General features: G+C 44.2%; 1 protein-coding gene across 1 annotated transcript in view; it reads left to right on the plus strand.

The window, feature by feature from the left end:
* Window positions 1-20,875, plus strand: part of LOC119449398 (pleiotropic regulator 1-like) — a 28,970-nt gene extending 8,095 nt beyond the window's left edge. Inside the window, exons 7-12 of the mRNA XM_049666745.1 lie at window positions 2,855-3,004; window positions 4,966-5,067; window positions 9,306-9,517; window positions 11,556-11,695; window positions 14,446-14,639; window positions 20,704-20,875. Coding sequence (XP_049522702.1) covers window positions 2,855-3,004; window positions 4,966-5,067; window positions 9,306-9,517; window positions 11,556-11,695; window positions 14,446-14,639; window positions 20,704-20,763 — 858 coding nt within the window. The 3' untranslated portion in view covers window positions 20,764-20,875. The remainder of the gene's footprint in view (window positions 1-2,854; window positions 3,005-4,965; window positions 5,068-9,305; window positions 9,518-11,555; window positions 11,696-14,445; window positions 14,640-20,703) is intronic.
* The last annotated feature ends 4,372 nt before the right edge of the window (window positions 20,876-25,247 follow it).

Here is a 25,247-nt window from a genome sequence, read left to right on the forward strand (position 1 = left end):
GACAACACACTCCTGTCAATCATTTTGAAACCGAGCACGTCGTCTGCTAGGAGCAGAACGCTACGAGAGGTGTTCCGTTCAATCAATCATGCGTTCGCTACGAGACTGGATTTACATGGCACGTCGGTAGATTGGACTGGATCCAAATGGCGGCTGCGGCTACGGAATGGTACATTTGGATCCAATCCATAGTCTAATTCGAGGAAATGGCACTTAAAATGAGAGATTTGGTTGTGGCGTTGGCGTTTCTCAAGAAGGAAGCAGAGTGGTTGGAGGTGCGAAATGCGTTTGGAGAGATGGCAGAAAACGAATTCTAGCGTCGCTTTTGTTTCTTGAAATGAACAGTGCGTCGAGCATCTCCCACTGATGTGCCAAGACCCGGAGGCCCATTTGGACATTGTGGTGCTATGACATGTTGTTGCCTCTTGAAAAGCAGGCCACTGTTCCCATCATTCGTTTCTTTCTCGCTATGCACGACACCGCCTAGCAACCCCGCAGAGAAACTAATAGTAATAAGATGTAGTAGTCATACGGATTACTATTTTAGAGTATGTTTAAGCTTGAGACAAAAAAATACCTTCTTTTTTTTAATGAAAATTTCATTAGAAGGTGAGAAACATTTTGTTTTGTAGTATATTGTCTGCAAGCAGATGACAAATGAGGCACGTGAACGTCCGGGGAGTTCACCGCTTGCCATTTGGCTGCTCTCTCCCTCCCGGTCTCGCAAATTTTGTGGACCGCCCACTTTCTGACATTGCAGAGACTGAATGCGTTCTGTTTCGAAAAAAGATTTCCTATCGCACCCCAAGTTCTGTCATTTTTTCACCCAAATCACATGTATGCTACATTGTGAACATTGCCATCTGCAATTTTAGTGGGGATGTCCTGAAAACCATTTGGCTTCTATTGCTCCAAATTGCACCAAGCACAGACAGGTCAAGGCTTCATCATCATCATCATTAGCCTATATTTATGTCCACTGCAGGAGGAAGGCCTCTCCCTGCAATCTCCAATTACAGTTTCCTGCGCTAGCTGATTCCAACTTGCGCCTGCAAATTTCCCAACTTCATCACCCTACCTAGTTTTCTGCCATCCTCGACTGTGCTTCCCTTCTCTTGGTATCCTTTCCGTATCTCTAATGGTCCCCCGGTTATCCATCCTACGCATTACATGGCCCGCCCAGCTCCATTTCTTCCGCTTAATGTCAACTAGAATATCATCTATCCCCATTTGTTCTCTGATCCACACCGCTCTCTTCCTGTCTCTTAACGTTAGGCCTAACATTTTTCGTTCCCTCTCTCTCTGTGCGGTCCTTAACTTGTTCTCGAGCTTCTTTGTTAACCTCCAAGTTTCTGCCCCATATGTTAATGCCAGTAGAATGCAATGATTGTACACTTTTCTTTTCGACGACAGTGGTAAGCTCGCAGCTGGGATTTGACAATGCCTGCCATATGCACTCCAACCCAATTTTATTCTTCTGCAAGTTTCATTCTCTTGATACCTTCTGAGTAATTGACCTAGATAAACATAGTCCTTTACAGACTCTAGAGGCTGACTGGCAATCCTTAATTCTTGTTCCCTTGCCAGGCTATTGAACATTATCTTTGTCTTCTGCATATTAGTCTTCAACCCCACTCTTACACTTTCTTGGTTAAGGTCCTCAATCATTTGTTTCAATTCATCCCCATTGTTGTTGAATAGGACAATGTCATCTGCAAACCAAAGGTTGCTGCGAAATTTGCCGTTGATCCTCCCTCCTAAGCCTTCCCAGTCTAAGAGCTTGAATACTCCTTCTAAGCATGCAGTGAATAGCATTGGAGAGATTGTGTCGCCTTGCCTGACCCCTTTCTTGATAGGTAACTTTCTACTTTAACGCGAGAGCGTTAAGGGCCCCGTGTCGCAGAAAATCCGGCGAGCAGCGTGCGATCTCGGCTCGGTGACAGATAAAATAATCCCCAACCACCTCGACCGCGCAGTCCCTCGATGGGGTGCAAGGTTTTGGTGAACAAAAATTGAATTTCTCACAGTGAAATCCGTTAAAAAAATGGTAAAGTACAACTTTACCATTCGGCGTCGGATTCGCCGTCGGATTGTTTACCAATTGGCGTCGGATTGTAATTTCAATGTACGAGAAAACCTAATTCTGCTACGAGGAAACTCAAACACAAACCCATTTTCCAGCATTTATACTTGCGAAAATGATATCCAGATGGCGCTCGCATCCTAGGCAGGTGAAATTGGGCTTCACCTGCTAATTCGTTTTGGACACGCACGCGCGTCGGGGCAATAGCAAGTATTTAATAAAATAATAAAAAAAAAGGAGTTAGGGCCTTCACATTTTAATATAAGACCACTTATATTGCCCCTGGAAAAACGTCTTTCCAGCATTGCATTTCTGTTTAAAAGTGAAGCCGACTTTAAGGGGATTTGTGTAAGCTTGGTCTTTGTAAGCTGGCTTTCCCACATTGTGTTGCAGTGAATGAAGCCTACTTGCCGTTTGCGAACGATGCGATGCGAACGGGTCCTGATAACGCTATCGCGTTCTACTATTAAAGGCGAAGCTTAAGCGTACAAAATTTTTCTTGTGGAGAATCAAGGTAGCTGTGGAATCTTTGTAAATATTTGCGAAGATTTTCACATATGCCTTCTGGACTCCTTGATTACGCAGAGGCAGACAGGTTAAGTATGCAGTGGCAAACGCACCTCAAAGGGAGGTTGTCTAATGAGGACACTTCTGCATTTTACATGTGGTATTTGAATAGGGAAATCGAAGTTGGGCCTATTGTTCAGCCTAATGTTGTTCAGCCTATTGTTTGGGGTTCCTCATCGGGACCCATCCTCGTTGTGTGTGTAGATTTGGGATCTGGCTACAGGGAAGCTGAAGCTGTCTCTGACTGGACACATCAGTGGTGTACGAGGCCTAGCTGTCAGCCCACGCCAGCCATACCTCTTCTCCTGCGGTGAGGACAAGCAGGTCAAGTGCTGGGACCTCGAGTACAACAAGGCAAGTGCTCCCCAGCCGTGTTTGTGCATTAATTGGTGCAGTGTGGACAGAAAAATGAACACATACGAGAGTGACTTGCAAACTTATTGAAGGAAGCCAACTGTTTATATTTAAAAAGCTTTCCAAAAACTAAAAATTCTGAAAACCAGAAAAACTAAGCGAGGCAAAATGCAAACAGCTAGCATACAGTGACAAACAGCAAAGCCATGGCATTGATACTTTGCACCCCATTCTGTCCTAATCTGGGATACTGCTCAACATTAAAGCAAAAAGAACATTGTAGCAGACAAGACATAAAAACAAGGCCCAAGGCAACAAAAAGGCATACTGACCAAGAGATCAGTCAGTTGACCTAAGTCTACCTAAAACTGGTAACACAAGGAAGGAAGCCACACAAGGAAGCTGCACTGTCAAGAGAAAGCGTGCCTAGCCTCCCTCAAGTTTCTGCATTGGATTTTCTAAAGGAATTTTCATCTGGGCACAAGAACACCGGTGTCTGGTGCATGGGTACCAAGTGTGTTGCTGCTGTCTCTAGTGCTTTTAAGTCATATAGGTTTGCATTATGGCAACACCCAGGAAGCTTTCACTGGAAAGGTCTGCACGCTTTTGCAGCTGCTGCTGTAAACACTGGCTTGCTATAGTGGCCATCATTTTAACAGTGGCCATCAAAGGTATGTCATTCAATATAAGTGGCCGTCTTCACTAGAAAATTTGCTTAGGGCAGTCCAAAACTCCGTGTTTTCAATGGAAGATAGGATGTCTTCGACATATTCACTGTCTCCTAGCTCTGCCAAGACATCATTGGTTTCACCATTGGATTCAGCCGCGTGCTTGCAGACCAGCCAAGTTCAAATGGATGGTCAGAGCAGATTTGAGGATCTAAATAACAAACATCTTGGCTCATAAAAATGTATGAGGGCTGGCCGGGACCTTGAGTTGGTATCAAATTAATCAGTCAAATTAATGGAACTCTATCGTAATTCAGTCTCGCCATCTTGTTTGAGAGGTGCCACCCAATGTGAATGTGCTATGCAAAAATGTTTCTAACATCATGCCAAATTGTAATAGCTTAGTGTACGTTGTCATCACTCTTAATGTAACTCATGAGAATGTTTCCTCTGCTTTTGCAGTGACAGGGGTTGCAGCAAGCAGTTGTTTCATATTTGCTTGTGATGTGAAAGGCATGGTGGAAGTTTTTGGAAAATATGACTGTTTCCACATGCTACATTGTAATGGGCGAATAGTTGCCACCCAGCTCGCAGGGGATGAAACAGTTGAGAGGTGCGCATGATAATTAAACGTGTCTCCTTTAGGATAAAGATATGAATATTTCACAAATGCTGTAGAAATTTTGTCCAAGGTATCCCAAACACCTGTGAGCATTTTTCTTTGCAGAACTCCTATTTTTGTTGTCTCATGCACAGATTTTGTGTAAAATGCTAGCAAGGGTAACATTTTTTTTTTCACAATATAATGGTATGTTGATGTACTAAATATTGATTTTTTTTTTCCTGGTATATTTATAATTTGACATGTCGGTAGTTTGTGCATTTGTTCTGTCCCTGTGGAATTAACAAGGCTTTACCGTAAAGGCTTTGCAAGATGTGCCTGTATTACAGCATTCAAGCAACTCTGTTGGGTTTAACAGTAGGGGTGATTTAATGGCCAGGTTAATCACAAGCACCACACATTGCACGCTCTTCAAATCAAAAAGTTATTATTGAAAGGTCTATTACCGGCTAATATTTAAAATAAGAACAGTGTATGCGACAAGGACAAACTAAGAAAGACCCACACAGCGCTGTGTATGTCTTTCTTCTTAATTTAAACATGAACTACCAACATGCCCAACCAAGTCTCTACCCTTCATGGCTAATTCTTAGTGTACAGGGAGTTGTAGTGTTTATGTTTACCATATAGAAGCAACACTATAACTGCTTCTGTGCTGACCTTGTGCACAGGTTATACGACACTACCACGGCCACTTGAGTGGTGTCTATGCTCTCTCTCTGCATCCTACCATTGACATCCTCGTCACTGGCGGCCGGGATTCGACAACAAGGGTAAGCACTCTCATCTCCTTTTCATCCTTCAGTAGAAAATATATTGCACAAGTCTGCTCAGAAAGACAGCACTCAAAGTTGGCATCATTTGAACTCAGGCAGTTGATTGTGCTATAATAGATATGTAAATTTCCATTAGGGTAATCCCCGTGCCTTGTGCCTTTTTTGTTTACTGGGTATCTCGTGGCCGGAAAGACGTATCATACGATTACAGGCAGTTTGGCGATGTACTGAACATTGACTTTCGTTTTTCAAGAACGTATTAACCAGCAAAAAAGAAAAAAATTTTAATATTGTCATTTCTTGGTGTTCTTGATCCACGAACGTTGGCGCCGGGAAATTGTGCAAAATAGGATTGTATCGATGAGGTTCTACTGCATTAGTGAATCAGTATGATATGAAACATAGTACCTGTCATACATTAGATAGCTATTTTTTGTGTGTGTGACGACCTATACAAGTAGGGGACCATTGTTAGCACCTATTAATGGGCAGTTGACACCTGTTACAGCAAACCGGCAAACCATAATAATCCAGTGAGAAAGGTCGGTTCTATCTGAAGTCTGTTCTATTCAAAGTTAGGTCTGCAGCATGTTGTAAAAAGACAGAACTTCGGATATACCACCGTCTAGTGTGTGTTTGTGTGATCGTCTCCAAGTTTGAATAATCAATCTAAAAAATCTTAACTAAAATAACTTTAAAAAAAAAGTTTTACGCGGTAATCGTACAAACACAATAGGTGGCATGGCATGCAGTTTTCGGGACGCTGGGTGCCGATAAATGGCAGTTTCCCCAATTTCCCCTCAAGGGCAAGATATTCCTGTCAGGGTAGAAATGGGTTTAGGCAATATTTCTGCCATTGCAGCCCCCCTCTATGCTAGCGAGCCGGCCCGACCATGTTGCTGCTGCCTAAGGCACGAAAGTCTGTTGCGATTTTTTTTTTTTTCACATAAAGCAATGGTTGATAACAAATTCATGTCTTAATCTTATCTTTAGTGACTAGCAGCAACCACTGTCAAGCCTCTAGCATGAGCGAGAGCTGCGGTACGAGGCAATTAACTCGCAGTCCGCATCCAGCCACCGTGCTGCACTGCATGTGAGGTTGCTCAACTGCTGCACTACGTAGCCTGGACACTGCACATAGCCACCGCTTATCTTCTTTATTGTGCAAATTGTGAGTAGGGTACCTCTCGGAGGACCCACAAAATCTCTGCACCTATATTGACCATGTGCCCCTGTACAACCAGGCCAGAGGTCAGTTATTGCTTTTTAATGTGATTAGCATTCTTAGGATGCTTCAGGCATTTTCCAATTTTTCTTTTTTTTTTTTCTATGTCTCTAACCATTTTCCCTCCAACTTGGGTAGTCCATGGCTAATGAGTAGAGCATCAGGCTGCTGTGCGTAGGAGCCAAGGGTCAGACCAACTTGGTTGACTGAGTATGTGACACTGGGTGTGTGCCACTCTTCAGTGAACCTCTTTCACGACAATGTGGGTCACTGAGTATGTACCACTGGCAGTGGTGGGGAATGCTGCTACAACTGCACCAATCTGCTACATTCCGTTAAAGTTACTATACATCCATGCTACAAATGACAAACTGCTCCAAGGGTGCTTGAGCCACACCGCACGATCACAAAGACCACAGCAAAGAGGAGTTGCAGTCAACGCCACGTGGTGGTTACCACCACCCTACATGAAAAGTGCCATTGCATCTCCTGCCATTTATTTAACTAAATGAGCTTAAGGGTCACTGCACTAATTCAGTCTAATTCAATCTAGTGTGTGCTCGTGCATATTCACGGCATGCAATATTTGCTGGTTGTGCATAGTTTCGGACTTCGCGACAGCACCGCTAGATGATGCAGTGTGTTCAGAGAGCTGCGCGAGAGAGGAGTCTGGCTGCATGCACGCCTCATACGTGATGCGTTTGGCACTGGTAATACAGTGTCACTACATTGCTTCAATGCTAATTGCATTCACGTCGACATTTATCATGAGATGGGTTCTGCAGGAATATTTTTAATTTGCGCTTTCTGGCTCTAAGAGTCTGGAAACTACAGCAGGTGACCACACAATTCCCTTTCCATAAGAATTTGACTTGGAAAGTACCCATTTTCATGTGGCATTCATCTTTAATCCAGTAGGTGGAGCCAGTAGTCTTTTCTTGCATCCATATGTTCTGTAAAAATCACATTTGTGGCATGAATACACCATAGATCAGCTTTAACCTTACAAAATCGGAACCCTTAAAGACTTATTTCAGTCTGCATGCTACTATGAACGGTGTCCCACTGTCAGACAGTGCCTTGACTTGAATGCTATGTGCTGTGAGTATTACCTTTATACTATTACAGTGGATTCCAGATAAACGAAACTCGCTTAAACAGAAATGCTGGATAAACAGGACGAGGGTACCAATTATAGTTGGCCACCTATAGGAACAATGTTAACAAATTTCGTTTAAATAGAATGCTTCTTTTTGTGAACTCTGGTTAAATGGAATTGGAACAAAAACTGCACCTACCTCATCAGCTGTCATACTTCATATGAAACAGGATTAGTTTGAGAAGAATATCAAATGGTGATGCCAAATATCTAAGCAGGTCCAATGTATCAGTCATTTGCACTGTTGTAGCATCAGCGGCTGCTACTGCAGCGTTCATGTTGCCTACTTTTCGAGTTCCTTTGTGCATCGTGATGGCAACCACCAAAACTGAGAGCACATGAACAAATACGTTGTGCGAGAGCGGTGATACTCCCAAGAGGAGTACAATAATGTCTTTGTTTCGCTGCAGTAAAAGTAAAGCACTTGTTGCTCTTGAAATAAATCAATTTTTCTTAATTTTTGCGTCCTTCACATAAATGAAATGTGTTAAACGTAATTCTATTTTCTGTCCCTTCAAGTTCCGTTTAAGTCGAGTCTACTGTATTTAGTCACAATTGCTCAACTGTTACACTTAGTAGGCTATCTTTTTGAAGTAATTTTAGTGTGTACAATAAGGGCTTTTTTTTTTATGTGTGTGCCAAAACCACGATCTGATTGAGGCGCACCATAGCGGGTGACTCAGGATTAGTTTTGACCACCTGGGGATCCTTAACAGACACATAAAGCTAAGTAAATGAGCATTTTTGCATTTCCCTTTATCAAGATGTGGCTGCCATGGCCAGGATTGAACCTGCAACCTCAAGCTCAGCTGCACCAGCTGTATAGCCACTGAGCTACTGCGGCGGGTAGTAAGAGATGCAGAAGCTAGGTTTAGCGTGGGAAAAGATGTTGGCTCTCGCGTACTTCAGAGCTAGCACCAGCATTTCTCTCATGGTGGGGGCTCTGGTTGTTGCATACGAGCTTAGCACGTACCTCATGGGCCAGCATTTTACTGGTATTTTCATGATATTGCTGCTCAGACCTTGCCAAAAGAATAGGTTTCTTACGTTCGCTCGATGCTGTTGCGTTTCCAAATAGACGTTGTGCAATTATTGGTGCATTCCCACATACTCTCTTGAATATTTGTAAGCCTTCATTGGTGTAATGAATTATCATAAAATTCACAAAACATTGCACATTTATGAAGTTTTCATATTCATCTTTTGTTGCCATACCAGGAAATCATTTGTGCATCTGCCTTCTTTTTATTGTCTTTGTGGTTTCCTTGAAAGCAGGAAAGCTTCAAAAGTGTGAGAACGTCAATGCAAGAATGTAGTGGGATTCATAGGCTGCGCTTATGACATTTTTTCTATATTTTCCTACATCACTTTTGCACAATGTGATATCCAATGCATCTCTGCTGTGGTGACAATTTGTTGGTGCTACACTTCTTTCTGCCAATCCTGTCAATTCACTCGGCAACGGTGCAGTACAAAAATACTGCTGATAAAATGTGCCCAGTGCTCCACCTCAGCTGTTTCACCATAGCAAATGATTTTCTTTTTTGAGATGTGGCACTTCGGAGTGATAATGGCAGATGCCACACGGATTCATTGCAGCACTACTCTGCAAATGCAGAGAAATATCTTTCTCTCCAGGGCATCAAGGGAGGTATGGTCATTGTTGTCACTTGAGAAAGTTAGGTACATTGTTACTTCAGACTCATTTGCTTTCCACCAGCTTGAGCGTTTACATTGTATTTCTATAGTCTGTTAACCACGTGAGGCCATGTGTCTGGTTATGGTCGATAATTAATGCTTGGTAGTCACAGAATGTGTGCATCTCTTCAACGTGCGAGGGACTGCTTGCAGGTGTGGGACATGCGGACCAAGGCAAACATCCACTCGCTATCGGGCCACACCAACACGGTGGCCAGTGTGCAGACCCAGTCATCCGAGCCGCAGGTGCTGACAGGCAGCCATGACTGCACCATCCGCCTTTGGGACCTGGTGGCCGGCCGCTCACGAGTCACTCTCACCCACCACAAGAAGAGTGTGCGGGCACTCGTTGTACACCCCAGGCTGTGCGTGCTTTTCTCTTTCTGTTTAATTAAAGGCCAACTGCAGCAAAATTATGGACCGTGTAAGAAGCCCAGTTTAAGATAGGTATAGAGGAGCTTCCGTGTAAAATTTGAGGTTTGAAACACAAGTGGAAACATCGCAAAAATGGACATTTTTAACACCTAAACTGAAAAAATGGTCGCCATTACCGTTTGCCGGAAGTGATGCGTCACCTAAAACGCATGGCATGGCTCCTCGGCATAACCTCAGAAATAATGCAGCACTCACGGCACACTGAAAAATCCCAGTGGCAGCGTGCTGGGACTTGGGTCATAGCGACAAATATACCAGGTGCATGCGTCATCTGCTTAGGTGCTGTTTACAGGGTGCCAACAAAAAAGAAAGATACGTTTACCAGCCCTGCAGCTTTGCCAGAATTGCTTCAGTGGTACAGTTAAATTTCAACATAGCAAACTTTAATGTAAATGTTATTGATAAAACGAATATTTCTTGTCCATAGAACACCATGTGTTTTGAACCTCCATATAACGAACTGTGTTTATACACGATTTCAATGCAGTGAAATTTAGCAGCTGCTGCAAAGGAATACTGAGGCAATAACTGGAAACTGTGCCACGGATGTAGATGGTCCAATAGGTAAATTAAGGTGGCTGCTTGCAAACACATCTCTTAAATCTCTGCGCTGCATGACGGAGCGTGGCCACCAAAGCAGAGAAGTGTAGCATCAGGACCTTCTTGCCGTCATGTTCCGTGCAAAGTCCAAGTGCAAAAAGATCCTATCGTGCCCCATCCACCAAAAGCTGTGGGTGCGAGGGTGAGCCGAGAAGGATGGTGGCTTGATGCGCGTCGTCTTCCCATGCGACCAGGGGAAAAGGAGGCTTGTGGGGTGAGCACATGATAGTGTGATCAACCGCACAATAGGGTGGGGAGCAAGTGAGCATGCGTCTCCTGCTCTAGCTTAGCCGTGGCTGCACATAGCTGTCAGTATATGCAGGTGACGATACGAAGCGCTCGCTCCCTTCTGCCTGCGCTTTTCACGATAGCATCGTCCCTCCACTGCAGGCGACACTATCGGCCGCTGGGGCTTCACTTCGTACCGCTGTTGTGAAGATATCGTCGACACTGCATGGAATCATATCTTTGGTCACCGGTTTTCTCAGTCGACCAAATCAAATGTTTTTCTCATGCAGTGCAGCTCCGTGTAACAAAATAACTATCGGTGGCTGTACTTGTTTACATAAAAGATTGAATTTCATTATAATGAAATTTCAGTGTAACAGTAAATTGCCAATTTTACCAACTTTGTTATTATGAGGTTTAACTGTATATAACAAATTTATTTTTAAAATTACCAAAGTGATATGTTGTTGCAGTTGGCCTTTAAGCATATGGGCACGGGACATATTCGCTCACATTGATAGTAACATGATGTAGCTGCCCTTCAATTCCAAGCTGTCCTTCACCGTATAACTGGCATCTCATGTGCATGGATGGAATTCAATGCCTCGCTATAAGTTTGCTAATTGTATTCACCAGTGGTAGCTGTTCTTGAAAGGGTCAAAAATAGTTAATGTAACAGTTGTGCCCATAGCTTTATTGCTTGTAGGGCTGCCTTTAGGCTTCACTCTGTGGACTTTATGGCTTCACTCTGGAATGTCCACTTCATACAAAATTGAGAACGGGAGGCATGGGTGTATGTCGTCCAACCATTGTCATGTGCATTGTGGCATACTTTAGTGCACTTGCCTCATCTTCGTACGTGATGGCAACAAGGAAAGTGTGTGGAGGTGGCATGCTGGAAACTTGCTTTCTTGATGAACCATTGTGATTTCTGTGCTGCATGTCTGTGATTCTAGTTAACATTTGACAAACCTAGGCAAGTGCTCATCATTGCTGCCATGTTTGCAGCAGCACTGAATTGATCTGTGGGGAAATGAAAAATCTGTGGGAAATGATCAAATACAGTGTTTAAGAATTTTTATCCTTACACTGTTTAAGTAATGTGTATGTCATCACAGCAGCGCTGTTGTCTGTGTGCAGGTACACCTTTGCATCTGGTGGACCTGACAACATCAAACAGTGGAAGTGCCCCGATGGGAAATTCATCCAGAATCTCCCTGGCCACAATGCGATTGTCAACTGTCTTGGCATGAATGACGATGGCGTCCTTGTGTCTGGCGGTAAGCAGGGGACACAATCTGACAGTAAATTTGCACTACTTGTGAAGTTTCGCACTTAATAACAACGATGGAAATTCTAAATTGTGGTCCTGACTTTCCTCTCTAGAGTCACTGACCGACACACTTAACACATGGAACTGTTCTATTCATCAGCCATTTCCTCAAAGATGCACCATGACATCTAAAATATGAAGGAATTCTATTTGGCTGTGGTGTTAGTACGTACAGGCGAACCTCGTTATAACCGAGTTGCATCGAACACAAAAATTCCTTCATTATATTTATAAAGTTCATTATAAGCCTACACCCAGATATCGGTGAGAAAAAAAAATCACAATCAGGTCTACGAAAAGGAACGGAAGCAGGGTGCCTCTTACAAGCCAGCAAACGATCTCCTGCATATTTTGATGGCCTCTCGGCACCTTGCCATGCTGATACGACGCACGGGAACAATAAATAACACACACAGAATGAACACATTTTCTTGCCGGCTGCAGTCCGACCAAGCCAAGCCATCGTCGCCAACAGACTTCTTAGATACTGAGGAGACTGCATGTGGATTCGTACTCTGCTACTATGGCCGTCTGCGCATGCTTGGTCACTGATACGGTTATCACGTGCAAACATATTGTTACGTGTGGAAAAACACAGAAAAAAAAGGCTATTTACACACTATTTACACTGGAGCCAGACCGCCAGGCAGACACTCGCTCGGGCCAAGAGCTCAGACACTTCGTTGTCTTTCTCGCAGCGGCTCATCTCTTGAGCATCTGTCGATGGTATCGTAATACTATCCCCCGGTGGCAAAAGCGCCGTCACGGTGCTGTTAAATATCCAAGGCGCATTAATAACAATATTAACGGCAAAGTATGATGCTGGGCTAGTTGGTGCGTAGCAGTCAATTGTTTGTGGCGCAAAAGGTTAGCCTTGCCAAAATCCAGAACACTGACAAGTTCATTAAAACATCCAGATTGACGACTGAAATATCTTTATTTCCTTTGATATTATCCATCCTCTTGGAAGCAGGCATATTTTTTTACCATATCGCTTACTAATACAGTAAAAGCTCATTAATTCAAATTCCGTGGGGATGCTACGAAAATTCTAATTATACAAAATTCGAACTAATGAAAGTCAGAAAAATCGCTCAGTTAAGGCGCATATATAGAATCGCCAGTCTTTAAAGTAGTACGTTTATCTAGGTCGATTACTCACAGGGGACCCTGATCATGAGAACGAAATTTACAGAAGAATAAAATTGGGTTGGAGTGCATACGGCAGACATTGCCAAATCCTGACCGGGAGCTTACCACTGTCATTAAAAAAAAAATGTACAATCATTGCATTCTACTGGTGCTAACATATGGGGCAGAAACTTGGAGGTTAACAAAGAAGCTCGAGAACAAGTTAAGGACCGCACAGAGAGAGAGGGAACGAAAAATGTTAGGCCTAACATTAAGAGACAGGAAGAGAGCGGTGTGGATCAGAGAACAAATGGGGATAGAGGATATTCTAGTTGACATTAAGCGGAATAAATGGAGCTGGGCGGGCCATGTAATGCGTAGGATGGATAACCGGGGGACCATTAGAGATACGGAAAGGATACCAAGAGAAGGGAAGCACAGTCGAGGATGGCAGAAAACTAGGTAGGGTGATGAAGTTGGGAAATTTGCAGGCGCAAGTTGGAATCAGCTAGCGCAGGAAAGGGTTAACTGGAGATTGCAGGGAGAGGCCTTTGTCCTGCAGTGGACATAAATATAGGCTCATCATGATGATAGTGCGATGTAGCGTGAGCGCGTGCACACACTACGTCACGCTGGCGAGAACAACTTCTATAGTTCGACACACGGTCTGACATGCCCGATGTCGAGATGGCTCTTGCTTCATCCGTGCGTTCTTCGTGCCGACTGCGCTGACCCACAATGCATTGCGCGACGAAAAAGCCGTTTAAAGCGGCACACGGGTTGGGGATCGTTCTGCACATGCTCCGAAGAGAGCACTATAAGTGCACCTCGCGTTTATAGCCTGACGTTTTCGATGCGCGGGCGAGCTTCGCTTGTGGCCAGTCAGACTACGCCGCTTGCACTGTGCCAGCTGAAATGCCGTCCCCTCTAAACTTGCTGCTTTCTTTGAAGCTAGCGCAGAACGATCCCCAAGTAGCGCGTCGCTTTGAACAACTGTCTGCAACCGTCGGCATAGCGGCGTGGTTGCATTTTGGAGCGCACGCAGCCTGCGTGGTGACACCAGCGTGGCCAACGTGCTCCCGCGCACTAGCACTCTCCCCATCCACGATGGCGCAGAGTTCGAATTATCGGTGGCGGTGTAGATTTCAATATGAATTAATGGGATGCGTTACATATTGCTTTCAATACATTGTTGGACGGACTGCGGCGGCTACTTCAAATTATCCAAAATTTTGAATTAACGAGTTGCAAATTAACAAGTTTTTAATGTACCTAGTTGGCATCTTTGCTTGTCTTGTTTTTCTGAAAGTGAAAAACAACTGTCACACATACACATTCCAAGTATTTTATTGAATTACACAAACCAAACACTGCAATGTTTGCAAATTTTGGGTGAAAGCAAGACACCAAAAGGTGTAAGATATTTTTTTAAAGTTGTTAGAACAAAAATCTAGGTCCCTTTCAAGCAACTGTTTGATTTGAATTTGAATATTTGCCAACTCCTAGTTAATTCTTTTCGCTCATAGCTGCCTTGACTAATTGAGCGTATGCTGTCTTGATATTCAGGGGATAATGGAACGCTGTTCTTCTGGGATTGGCGCACTGGCTACAACTTCCAACGACTCCAAGCACCAGTTCAGCCTGGCTCCATTGACAGCGAGGCAGGCATATTTGCCTGTGGATTTGACCAGAGCGGCAGCCGCCTCATCACAGCTGAGGCAGACAAAACTGTGAAAATATTCCGTGAAGATGACACTGCCGTACGTGTTGCTTCTTGTTTACCTTTTCTTTATTTCACTGAACAGTTTTGTCATGATTTATTAACTGTAGTGGAAACCACTCTGTGTCAATAGGCGAATCCTGCTGTCTGCTGCTACAGAAGCTTTAATATTTTCCAATATTGATCCAAACCTGTACCAAAAGCGAGCAGTGCACCTTTGGTTGTTCACCAGAATGCCATCTTAAAAGATAGCGAGAATGCCACAGCAGAGGAAATGACATTAGCTCTGTGGCAATGGAATGTGGAGTTCGACATCCTTCTGCGAGATAGCTGCGTGCCGTCTTCATGCACCACATGTAACATGCATGCATGGATCCCGGGGGGATTTCCAGATTTGTGTGCGCAGATCCAGCGTAGAGCATGTTAAAAACTTGTGAAGTCCTTCTTCCCAGCTATTAGTGTTCCTTTGCTCTGGAGAGACAAGTAAGATTTAATGAGTATTGGTGAGAAACCACCACTACGTAAAAAACTCATCATCTCAAAGTCTGACCCCCCCCCCCCCCCCCTCCTCTTAAAAAAAAAAAAGAAACTGGAATTCGTGCCTGCTCGTGTGGTTGCAGTTTCAAGCTGGACGTATGACGTATTTTCGGTTTCCGCCAGCAAAAGTATGGCCCTTGAAATCCGTATTTGCTATCTAAAGATGGTGTCTATGACACGTTGCGGCCCTAAAATTTGGTTTTGGCTCATAGATGTTCCGTATAAAGTCCAAGGGCGATAACGCCGTCGCCGCGCGCCGTATGCTGTATGTGCGAGTGAAAGCGTGCGAGGGGAGCCGACGACTGTGTCTAAATCTCGCGCTCGAAAGAAAGAAAATCAGGGAGGAAGCGCACCTTCTTCCATTGCGCTCGAGGCACCGGCGAGGGAGCGAGGGATAGTGGGCAGCGTTGTGCGCTGGTACTGCGCGGTGGCGGGCGGTCGCGCGGGCCGTATCTTCAAAACGATCTGCATTGGGGGCAGAGTCTACACAGTGTAGGTGCATCAGAGGCTCGTAGCTTTGTGGGTGCTGTGTATTCTTGGCGCTCAGTTTGCATTGAAGCTATAGACAACAGCCCGAAGGTCACTTCACTCGCTTCTGCAGCGGCGCTTAAATTCTGCACGCCAGCGTTTGACAGTGCGCGTTCGCGCTCATCGAGTGTGATGTGTTCATGTTTGCCTGTGGGCGCTGACACCATGCTTGTTAATATAGTTAATAAGCGAATGTTTACAAGTTTATACGGACGATAAAACTACTATTCTTACTTTGTATAGCTGTCTACTATAATTTGCTATCGCAATCGATACTTCGGCTGTCGAGTGAAACTACGACTTTTTTCACACATAGGAAATAAAATAATATCGCATGCAGTTCAACACTACTCCCATTTCGCAATTTTTCCTGTTTCCCGGCTGTTACTTTTTTTTTTTTTATGGCCCCGTGAAAAATGTATCAGCGGGGTTCTACTGTATTAGTTTAGGAGACAGTAAAGCGACAGGACATTTTCATGTGTGCATCTGTTATCCATGGTTTAGTTCTCAATGTCTGGATAAACTCTAATAAGTATTATCTTGCAAATGTGAAATTCACGCAGCCTACAGTAAACCCTCGTTATAATGAAGCTGCTTTACTCGAATTATCGCTTTATTAGAAATTTCTCTTAGTTCCGACCCAAACGCATGCATTTTAAACCAGATTACTCTACACATACCGATAAGCTACTCCGTTTAGAATGAACTGTCATCGGTGTGTGCACACTGACAACATTCAGCGTCTTTCGCGCAAAGCGAAGCAGTCCGCGCCGAGCAAGCGAGCGACCCTCTCCGTTGTTAGCTACGCTATCGCACCACCTGTGCGCCCTTTTCCTCCATGGTGCACAATCATGGTGGCGCTCGGCACCTTTTGCGCCTAAGCCCCATCAATAAACTTGGTGACATTCCTCCTCTCCTGGCCTCTCTTTCTCTCTGACCACACCTTCCCCCACCATTCGCCCTCTCAATTCGTTATTTTTGATCGTGTCAATGGCACTGCGCAACACACCGATTGTTGTGACCATGAGATGATGCTGGCACAAGTCAAAACAAAAAAACTAAAGAAACAAAAGGTACAGCAAGCAGTGCGTGGACACTTGTGCTCAGCGGGAGACGCGGAAACTCCACCAACTGGGAGACGCGGATAAGCCCCGGAGCTCCTCACCTGCCCTCGCTCGCTGGTTTGGGCAGAAAGATAGTGTCGCTACCTTTAGTTTTATTCAGGGGGCTTATTCGCGCTGAGTAAGCGACCCTCTCCATCAGCACACCCTTCATGCTGCGCTTGCGTGTTATCAGCGGCGAGCGGCGCCACAGCTGCGGTGGCCATGGCACTGAGGAAGTAAAATGTTAAAATGTGCTGTGGAAGACAAAGGTTACTCCGCACCACCTTGAGCATGCCCAAAGTCGCCCGAACCAAGATTGGCTCCCTCCTGCAGCTTGCACAAAGGAACTAATCGTGATTGAGAAATTTGACCTCAATCTGACTCGATCATTGAAAATGCGCTGCATGACACACGTATTACACTTCCGCGGAGTTGTACTATTTCAGCTATACATTTTTTAGCCTTTATGGAGCAGTCGTATTTATCAAATTAATGCTTATACGTATTGAATTTTTTTCGCCATCCCGTTCACTTTGCTATAATAAAGGTTTACTATACTTCTGTTCTCGAAATAGCTTTAAAACAACCAATGGCCTATTCATCCAATTCATTTTTTCCATTCTTATCAATCGGGCATTGTACCATGCCACATCCATGCCAATGACCCAGGGGGAAAAGAAGGGACAATGAAGTGGATCATTAAATAATATGGGCCCAGCACGCTGTAACCATAGCAAAAGTGAGGCATGCCATATATGAGTACCGGTCAGAAAAACAAAGCGGTGAAAAACTTGCAGTAACTGTCCTTGTTGGATTACTAAATGAGATACCATCAGTTCTTGCACGTCTTGCGGAAAAAGAGACAGGCATGATTGTATGGTCTCTTTTCGAACGCCCACATGTAAACAAAGTAATTTCTAGTCTGTGTAAGAACCATATCATATGGGTGATCATCTTGTGGTAACACTTTGAGAGATTAGAAGTAATATAGAAATAAGTTCTTGCGATGCTCATAAATCCCAACATAGCATTTGCAGCAATATTGAATCTAAAACGCTCAAGCGGCGGTAAACAATGCAAAGACAGAAAGATGCATTTTTCCCAGCAAAACAAACACATAGACAAAGACAGAACAACTGCTAGACAACACCACATAGCAGTGTTTCTGTTCTTTCTGTCTCTGTTTTAGTGTTTAATCGTCACGTTACGAACGGGACACAGGCAAAAAGGACGTACAACAAACACGGCGCCGTGTTTTTTGTACCTGCTTTTTGACTGTGTCCTGTTGGTAGCGTTCTTTTGCGGGTTTACTACGAATTACCAATTCTCCCAAATTCACACCCTGTTAAGGGGGAAGGTGGGTCTTAGACCAAAAATTTCTTACGTCTTTATTTTTCGAGGTATAGTGCTGAAAACTTGTACATATATGTAATGTTCTGTGCTTAATTCCAATATAAAGTTTATTTTTGTGTATCTGCTTCGGGTCAAATTTTATGCACGCTTCCTTTAATTATCTTCCACAATGTTTCCAATATGTGTTCCCTAGATATCGCTAAATAGGGTATCAATGACTTCTGTATGATTCAAGGAATGCAGTAAGACCAACCTTATTGCTCTGCATTACCTAGAACACGAGTTGTGTGGTATTGAATTTGAAACTCTGAAAAGTGTTCTTCTGGTGACTAACTTTTAAGTCTCGCAAATTCTGTTTGTTTGTTTTTTACTTTTTTTTTGGCAGCATTTTCGTAAGACCTTTGCTACTGTATCATGACGAACTGCAGTGTCTTGAAGCCTTTTTCATTAAACTTGGCAAAATGAATGTGTGAAATTGCATTCTCCAAAAATTGAAATTGTTGCTGTAGAACAATTTTTGTAGTTGCAAGAGCTACTACTGAAGGTTTTTGCCTCTTCCACTTACCGTGTTTACTCGCATAACAAATTGACTCGCATCATGAATGCACTCCTGCACCTTTTCCAATCAAAAAGTGTTCCTTTTCCTCGCATAATGATCACAACCCAAATTTGCTGCCCTGAAATCGGTATGATTTGACATTCGATACAGTGTCCGACGCCAATTGGAACACGGAATCATAACGTGTGTCTCCTACTTTCTAGAGGTGGCTGCTGAAACAAATTTCTCAGAATTTTACCCCGTATAATGAAAGCACACCCCAATTTTGCACAAATCTATCAGGAAGAAGGTGCGTTCATTATGCGAGTAAATATGCTACATTTAGTGAAGATAAAGCGAAAAGGACATAAACTGAGTAGTTTTTCAGTGAAAATTCAAGAGTGGTCTGCTCTCTTAATTTTACCATAAGCCATTCCAACTTTAGAACGTGTAAGGTGCTGTACTAGCACTTGCAGGGCAAGGGTTAGTTTAATGAAGTCAGGTGCTAAAGCAGCTTTGAATGTAGCCTCACTTTGAAAAGTGTACCTGAGTATCGCTGTTTCTTGTGGGCTGCTGGCATTAACTATTTCCGCACCACGCCCATTGGGCATGGTTAGCCCTTTATCGATGGTTTGAAACACCGCTTTTGAGACCTTCCGCGCTGTTCACGGACACACTGCGCTATCAGATGTGAAGGAGGAGAACTATGTTTTAGTTTTCTAGCAGTACGCTTTTTTTCCTCAAGGTGGTGATTTTTAAACACGCTCCGAAGTTTCGCAATCGTCAAAGGAGAATGCAAAAATGTCCGTCTCCGGAAACGGCGCGTGCTTTGGTAGATCGCAGATATTGCGATTCCGCTGCCTCTGCAGCTGATCTTATCGATACATCGAATAGCAGCGAGTCTGAGGACGCTGACTTTTAGTCAGACTTTGAGTATGAAAGCAACGACGGCGCAAACTAGCCCGGAAGATCGGCGGCCACAGCCCGGCACGCCCAACTGTAGTGCTTGCAGTTAAATATTTCTAGCGAAATACATGTTCAATTTAAATTTTATTTTTTCGGAGATAGTGCCTAATAGACGACAATACATGTTGTATATCTCATAATTTTCGTAACATTTTTTTCTTAGTAGATACAGGTGTGTCTTTACAAACTTTGTTCAATTTTATCGTGCAATCTTGATTTTAGCAATTTATCTTTTTTATGTCATACAGCTCGTTAATAAAACTTTTATGCATGAGAAGTGCATTCATTTGGCTTTCTGTTTATGTATTGCGTTAAATATTGAGTGCAGTAGTTCCTTCAGAAAAAAACATCTGCCGAAACATACAAAAAGCACCTATTTTCCCCATGGTAGGGAAAGAGTTAAGAATTGCAAGAGTTGTGTTTTTATGTTTGTTGGTGTGGTGATGTGCAAGTGGCGGAGCTCAACACTGCTTTTCCTCTACATGACTTCTTATGTCAGCACTACATTTACTGCACATTTACGGCGTGCCTCATAAGCAAATCGGGGTTTTGTCACGTAAAACCCCATAATTTAATTCTAATTTTAAACATTTTTTTTCTTGCTAAGTTTAGGTATTGAGCACAAAGTTTCTGGGTACATGTCTTCGGCCAACAGTGAATGACAACCAGCAAGTGTCATTTGTTGGTCTAGAGCAGGAATATAGGACAAGCAAGAAGTTTGGCAGGTGACTTGCTTTCTTTTCAAAGCACGATCAAAAGAAACAGACCAATGCAAGATATCAGACCGCAGTGGTGTCACACGTGATGTAAAGCAAATGAAATGTACCCCTATGGTTCATATGTGATGATGAGACCTGTCGGTACAAATTCCAGTCATGTGTGACTTGGGGTGAAGCGCACTTCCGGTTTTCTGCCTGTGGTTTTCCCCCTATTGCTGAAAAAATTTGTGCAACATGTTCTTTCTTTTCATTGATTAAGCTTGTTCTCGATGTGTATTGCACATAAGATAAAGAAAAGAAACAGTTTTTCTGGTATTTCCATGTGCAGTCATTAAAGGGTTGATATGTTTTAAATTGCAGACTGAGGAGACCCACCCGATCAACTGGAAACCAGACATCACAAAACGAAGGCGGTTCTGATGTTCTCCAGATCTCATCGTTGTTTCATCATCATCATCATCATCATCTCAGTTAAAATCCTTCGGTGGAATGCAAACATGCCATTTGAGACTAATAAAATACTGCTGCACTGCACCTGAGAAATGTTGGTGTATGCATCCACATGCTAGAAAAAGCTGGTAGGACAGTCAACACTTCCAATAATTCGACTCTGACCGAACCGAAAAAATTTATCCAATTATCCAGCGGGTCGAATTTTAAAAGATGCAGACAAAAAAAAACGGCAAAACACACTGCTGATTCATTTGGCAGTATTTGCCCGATTCCAACACGCCTCCAAATCGAGCGCGCGCCCTCTTTCCGTTTGTGTAATGTAGAAATGACATTAAAGCTCCTAAATGTAGAAATCTTACGCGCACTTGATTTTTTGGCAAGAAAAGTACATTGTTGTCCAATGGTGGCCGGTTTCCAAAGTGAACATCGCCGCACTTTATTTTTTAGGCAGCTTCGCCGCAATACAACATTGTTATGCGGTAAAACATACAAACGTTGCGAAGGCGATTTTGGATTCGTATCCGTCAGCACCGCGCAGGTAATTGGCCCAGTTTCCTTTTTTAAAAAGTTGGCGGACACTTAAGCTTCGCTTTTAAGAGTGGAACGCGATAGCATTCAAAGATCCCTGACTGCTTCTCACGCTTCCCGACAACTGCAGCTTAAGCAACCGCATGGTTACCGGGAAACACTGGTGGCAAACGCTACGCACGAAGGTGAGCTTTCTGGTAGAAACGCGGCCACAGCCGCGCCAAAAAAAAAAAAAAAAATTGCATAATTTTCAGGTTTCCGTTTTTGTTGCGTACTTTTAATATTCCAGTCTGAGAAGGTTTAACATAAAAGGCATGCGCCATGGGTATTTTTTTTTTTTTTTTTCATGACGTTTGTGGATTGTCGTTATCAAAATTCCGAGGTTTTCACGTGACGTCACAGCGCCGTCTGCTAACGGTCGTCCGCCATGTTGGAGCACTGCAACCGATGCGTGCGAATGTTTGAGCTCCGTCTGTGCAGTCTTTCGGCGTTGATTTTGCGATTTGCGAACGATCGCGTGTTCAATGACTGTGACTGCCAGGTGGAAGGAATTCTGCCCAGGATATTTTGCCGAGATGGTGGGCCCGACGCGTGCTCGCTACGAAGCAAAATCAACATGTGCGACGGTGTTGATCCGTACACGTTGTGCGGCGGGACAGACACGACTACGGACGTCGACCTGCTGCCAGTTACGACGCATGCTGACATTGTAAATTATTTGGTGCTGTATCTCTTATTGAAACCACGTATCTCTTATTGAAATGAAATCATACAAGTTTGTTGAGGCTCACAACTATACTTCACAAGTGGCCGGGTAAGCGGCATGATAGCAATGCGGCTACTCTCCAAGCGCGTCATCATGTTGAGCGAAGTAAGGTACTACAAGCATTAATTTTTAAAAATATATTGGTAAATCCGTACCGCTAGAATAACGCGGTTAACGCGGTACCCATTTGCATGAACTCGTTCGTTAGCTGTTCATTACGACACCGTACGTGTGCTGCTCACTGCTCCAAATGCTCGACGCTGCCAGGCATTGTGTAGACGCAACATACCTTATTTCGCTATTCGCTTACCTAAATACGGCCTTCTGTAACTCTGGTTAAGTGTAGGCGTAAAAAGTAGGTTATTTACATCTTTCCTGTTTATGCGAGCGAGCCGAGACGCCGACGCTCCTCCGACACCAATTTCGTGCGCTCGCATTGCTGAATTCTCACTTTCGGCAAGCAGTACAGCCCGGTTTCTGGCTCCGTGTTCGTTTTCTGTGCGGCAGACTGCTTCTCGCACTGAAGCCGATCATGTCACACATCGGCATTGCGACGCTGTACCGTATTAGAACACGCACAGCGCGAAAGTATCGCACGTCCGGCACACGCAGCAAAGGCCGGCGCCACGGCAGTAGTTCTCCCGGCTCCGTAATGGCGGCCACCTACCCCATACGCCCCGGTTGTGACGTCCGTGAAAACTATGTATAGTTTTGCCAAAAATGCAAGACAAGGTATGAGCAACAGTAATGATAGAATGGTGTGGCAATATAACCCGCATATACCGCATGTCATATAAGAAGCCGTGGCATACACATATATGTACCTAAATATATTCGGAGGGCCTGCGTTGTTGCGGATGATTTTCTCCGCCACCCGCCGACATCGCACGCCGACGCCGGTTGCCGACGCCGGATTTTCTGCGACACGGGGCCCTTAACGCTATCACGTTAAAAGACGCGCGTTAGAATCGGGTAAATACCGTTATCATACATTGTGAGCTGCGGTTATTGCTTAAAAATATTCCTAGGGCGGGCCGAAAATAGAAGTTGTCGGCGAGAGATTACGTATGTTCAACGCAGTTGACAGTGGGCATTCACTATCCCCAAAGATCTGCCGAGACAGACGTTGCCACTAAAGGAGTCGCTATTATGGTCATCATAGGGGTCAGGCGCGTGCGTGATGACTGGTCAAGTTCGAATTATCCGACGAAGCTAGGTCAATAGAAATGGCCTATAGACATGCATGGGCGCCGGCCGGGATTGAATTAACCGAAAAATCGAATTAAAAGTGTATAGTGTGGTTAGTATAGTATAGTTTATGCTCCTATATACATATAGTCTAGGCTCAAATATTCTTTGAACTTAGAGACTTCCATGAAATATGGGGCAGCTGTATATACAGTCGACTTCCGTTAATTCGACCCTCACGGGACCGAGAAGCTTGACCGCGAATTAACCGGCGGGTCGAATCAAACCAGTGTAGGAAAAACGCCAAAACACATTTGTCGTATTGCCCCCGAATCCAACGCGCGCCCACATTATGTGTCCAAATAAAAAAAGAAGAAGAAGAAACCGTAGAAATGACAATATAGCTCCTAAACAAAGTAGAAATCGAACGCGCATCTGATTTTTTAGCGAGAAAATTGGAAAAAGGTATTCACAATCTCCGCCGATTTCTTCGCTGCAGGGTTCTTAGTCAGCTTTGCCGCAATACATTTGTGTTGTGCGAGAAACATGTGAGCGCCGCAAAGGCGGTTTTGGTTTTGTGTTCGCGATTGCACCGCGCTGCCAATTTTCGGCTGCAGATTTTCATTAAAAAAAGCGGGGGGGGGTTGTTCCCGTTAGAATAGTCTAAATTCCGTATTGTGAGCTATGGTCATGACTTTAAAATTCTCCTAGGGCAGCCCGAAAATAGGCTTCCGAGACAGACGCTGCCACTAGAGGGGTCGCTATTGGGGTCACCACAGAAGTCGGGCGCGTGCGTGCTGACTGCTCGAGTTCGAATTATCTGGTGAAGGTAATTTTAGAATCGAAATAAGCAAAATTTCTGCAAATTTCTGGGCGCCGGCCATGACCTGCGGTCGGGATCGAATTAATCGAATTGACCTGAGTCGAACTAACGGAGTTCTACTGTATTCTCTTAATTGATCCGAAGATCTGCAGTGCCAACACTTGGAAGTTTAAAGCTGCTTCAGAAGTGCTCCCACAAGAACTTGCACCCAGCTGTACCTAGGGCGGCTGGCGCAACGATTCGAGAGAGTGCTTTTTGGGGCAAACCATAAGAGCATTAAGAGTCCAATAGAAAACGCTCAGTGCAAGTGCGGAGCCTTTAATTGCTAGCACTATATACCGCCACTTTGGATGTTACAGCCGCACCAGGACAATGTGCATAGACGAATTCTAGCATATAAAAGCTTTTCTTTTGCGCCCGCTGACGCAAGACAAGTTATAACCGTATTTAGGGCTAAACAAAAATATAAATTCCACAACTAGAAATCAACATATATATGCTTCCTGCATGTTGCACCGTAAACAAACGTTGCTGCAGTGTCAACGACGCAAGACATAACCGACAATGCCGGTGGGATTGATAAAGCCACTCGTGCCTCCTTACCGACCGTTCCAGCAGATCGTGGTGAACCTGGGTTCTCGAGCGCTCTTTATTGCGGCAGAGCACCCAAGGGTGCAAGCGCTGCCCTATAGTTGGCAGGGACAAACTACTCTGGAAGCCCCAGCCTTCTTCTCCAAAGCATAAAATTCAAGAGTTGCCGAATATTTAGTGGGGTGTGCTGGTACGTGACGCGCACACGCCAGACATTTAAAAAGCGAAGTTGGCACGAGAGAGGCATGCATGCGATCGTGGATGCTTAGAGCATTGGGCTGCTTAATTTGAAGGTGATGGTTCGATTCCACCATCGATCGCACACACCGGCGGGCTAGAAGTTTGCCAATACCACCTAAACAGCACTAATTTCAAGTTCTTCACGGGAAATTGTCAAAAAATGCGCTTTTTGCGTACTCGCATACGATTACGCCTCTTACATCTTAGTTGCAGTACTCAAAGACGCAAGGAAAGAAAATGGGTTATACAAAAGGGTGAGTTAACTTGGCCCCAAGGGGGGGGGGGGGTTACAACCCCCCCCCCCCCCCCCCCCCC

Source organism: Dermacentor silvarum, chromosome 4 (assembly GCF_013339745.2).
Source record: "Dermacentor silvarum isolate Dsil-2018 chromosome 4, BIME_Dsil_1.4, whole genome shotgun sequence".
Taxonomy (NCBI): Eukaryota; Metazoa; Arthropoda; class Arachnida; order Ixodida; family Ixodidae; genus Dermacentor; species Dermacentor silvarum.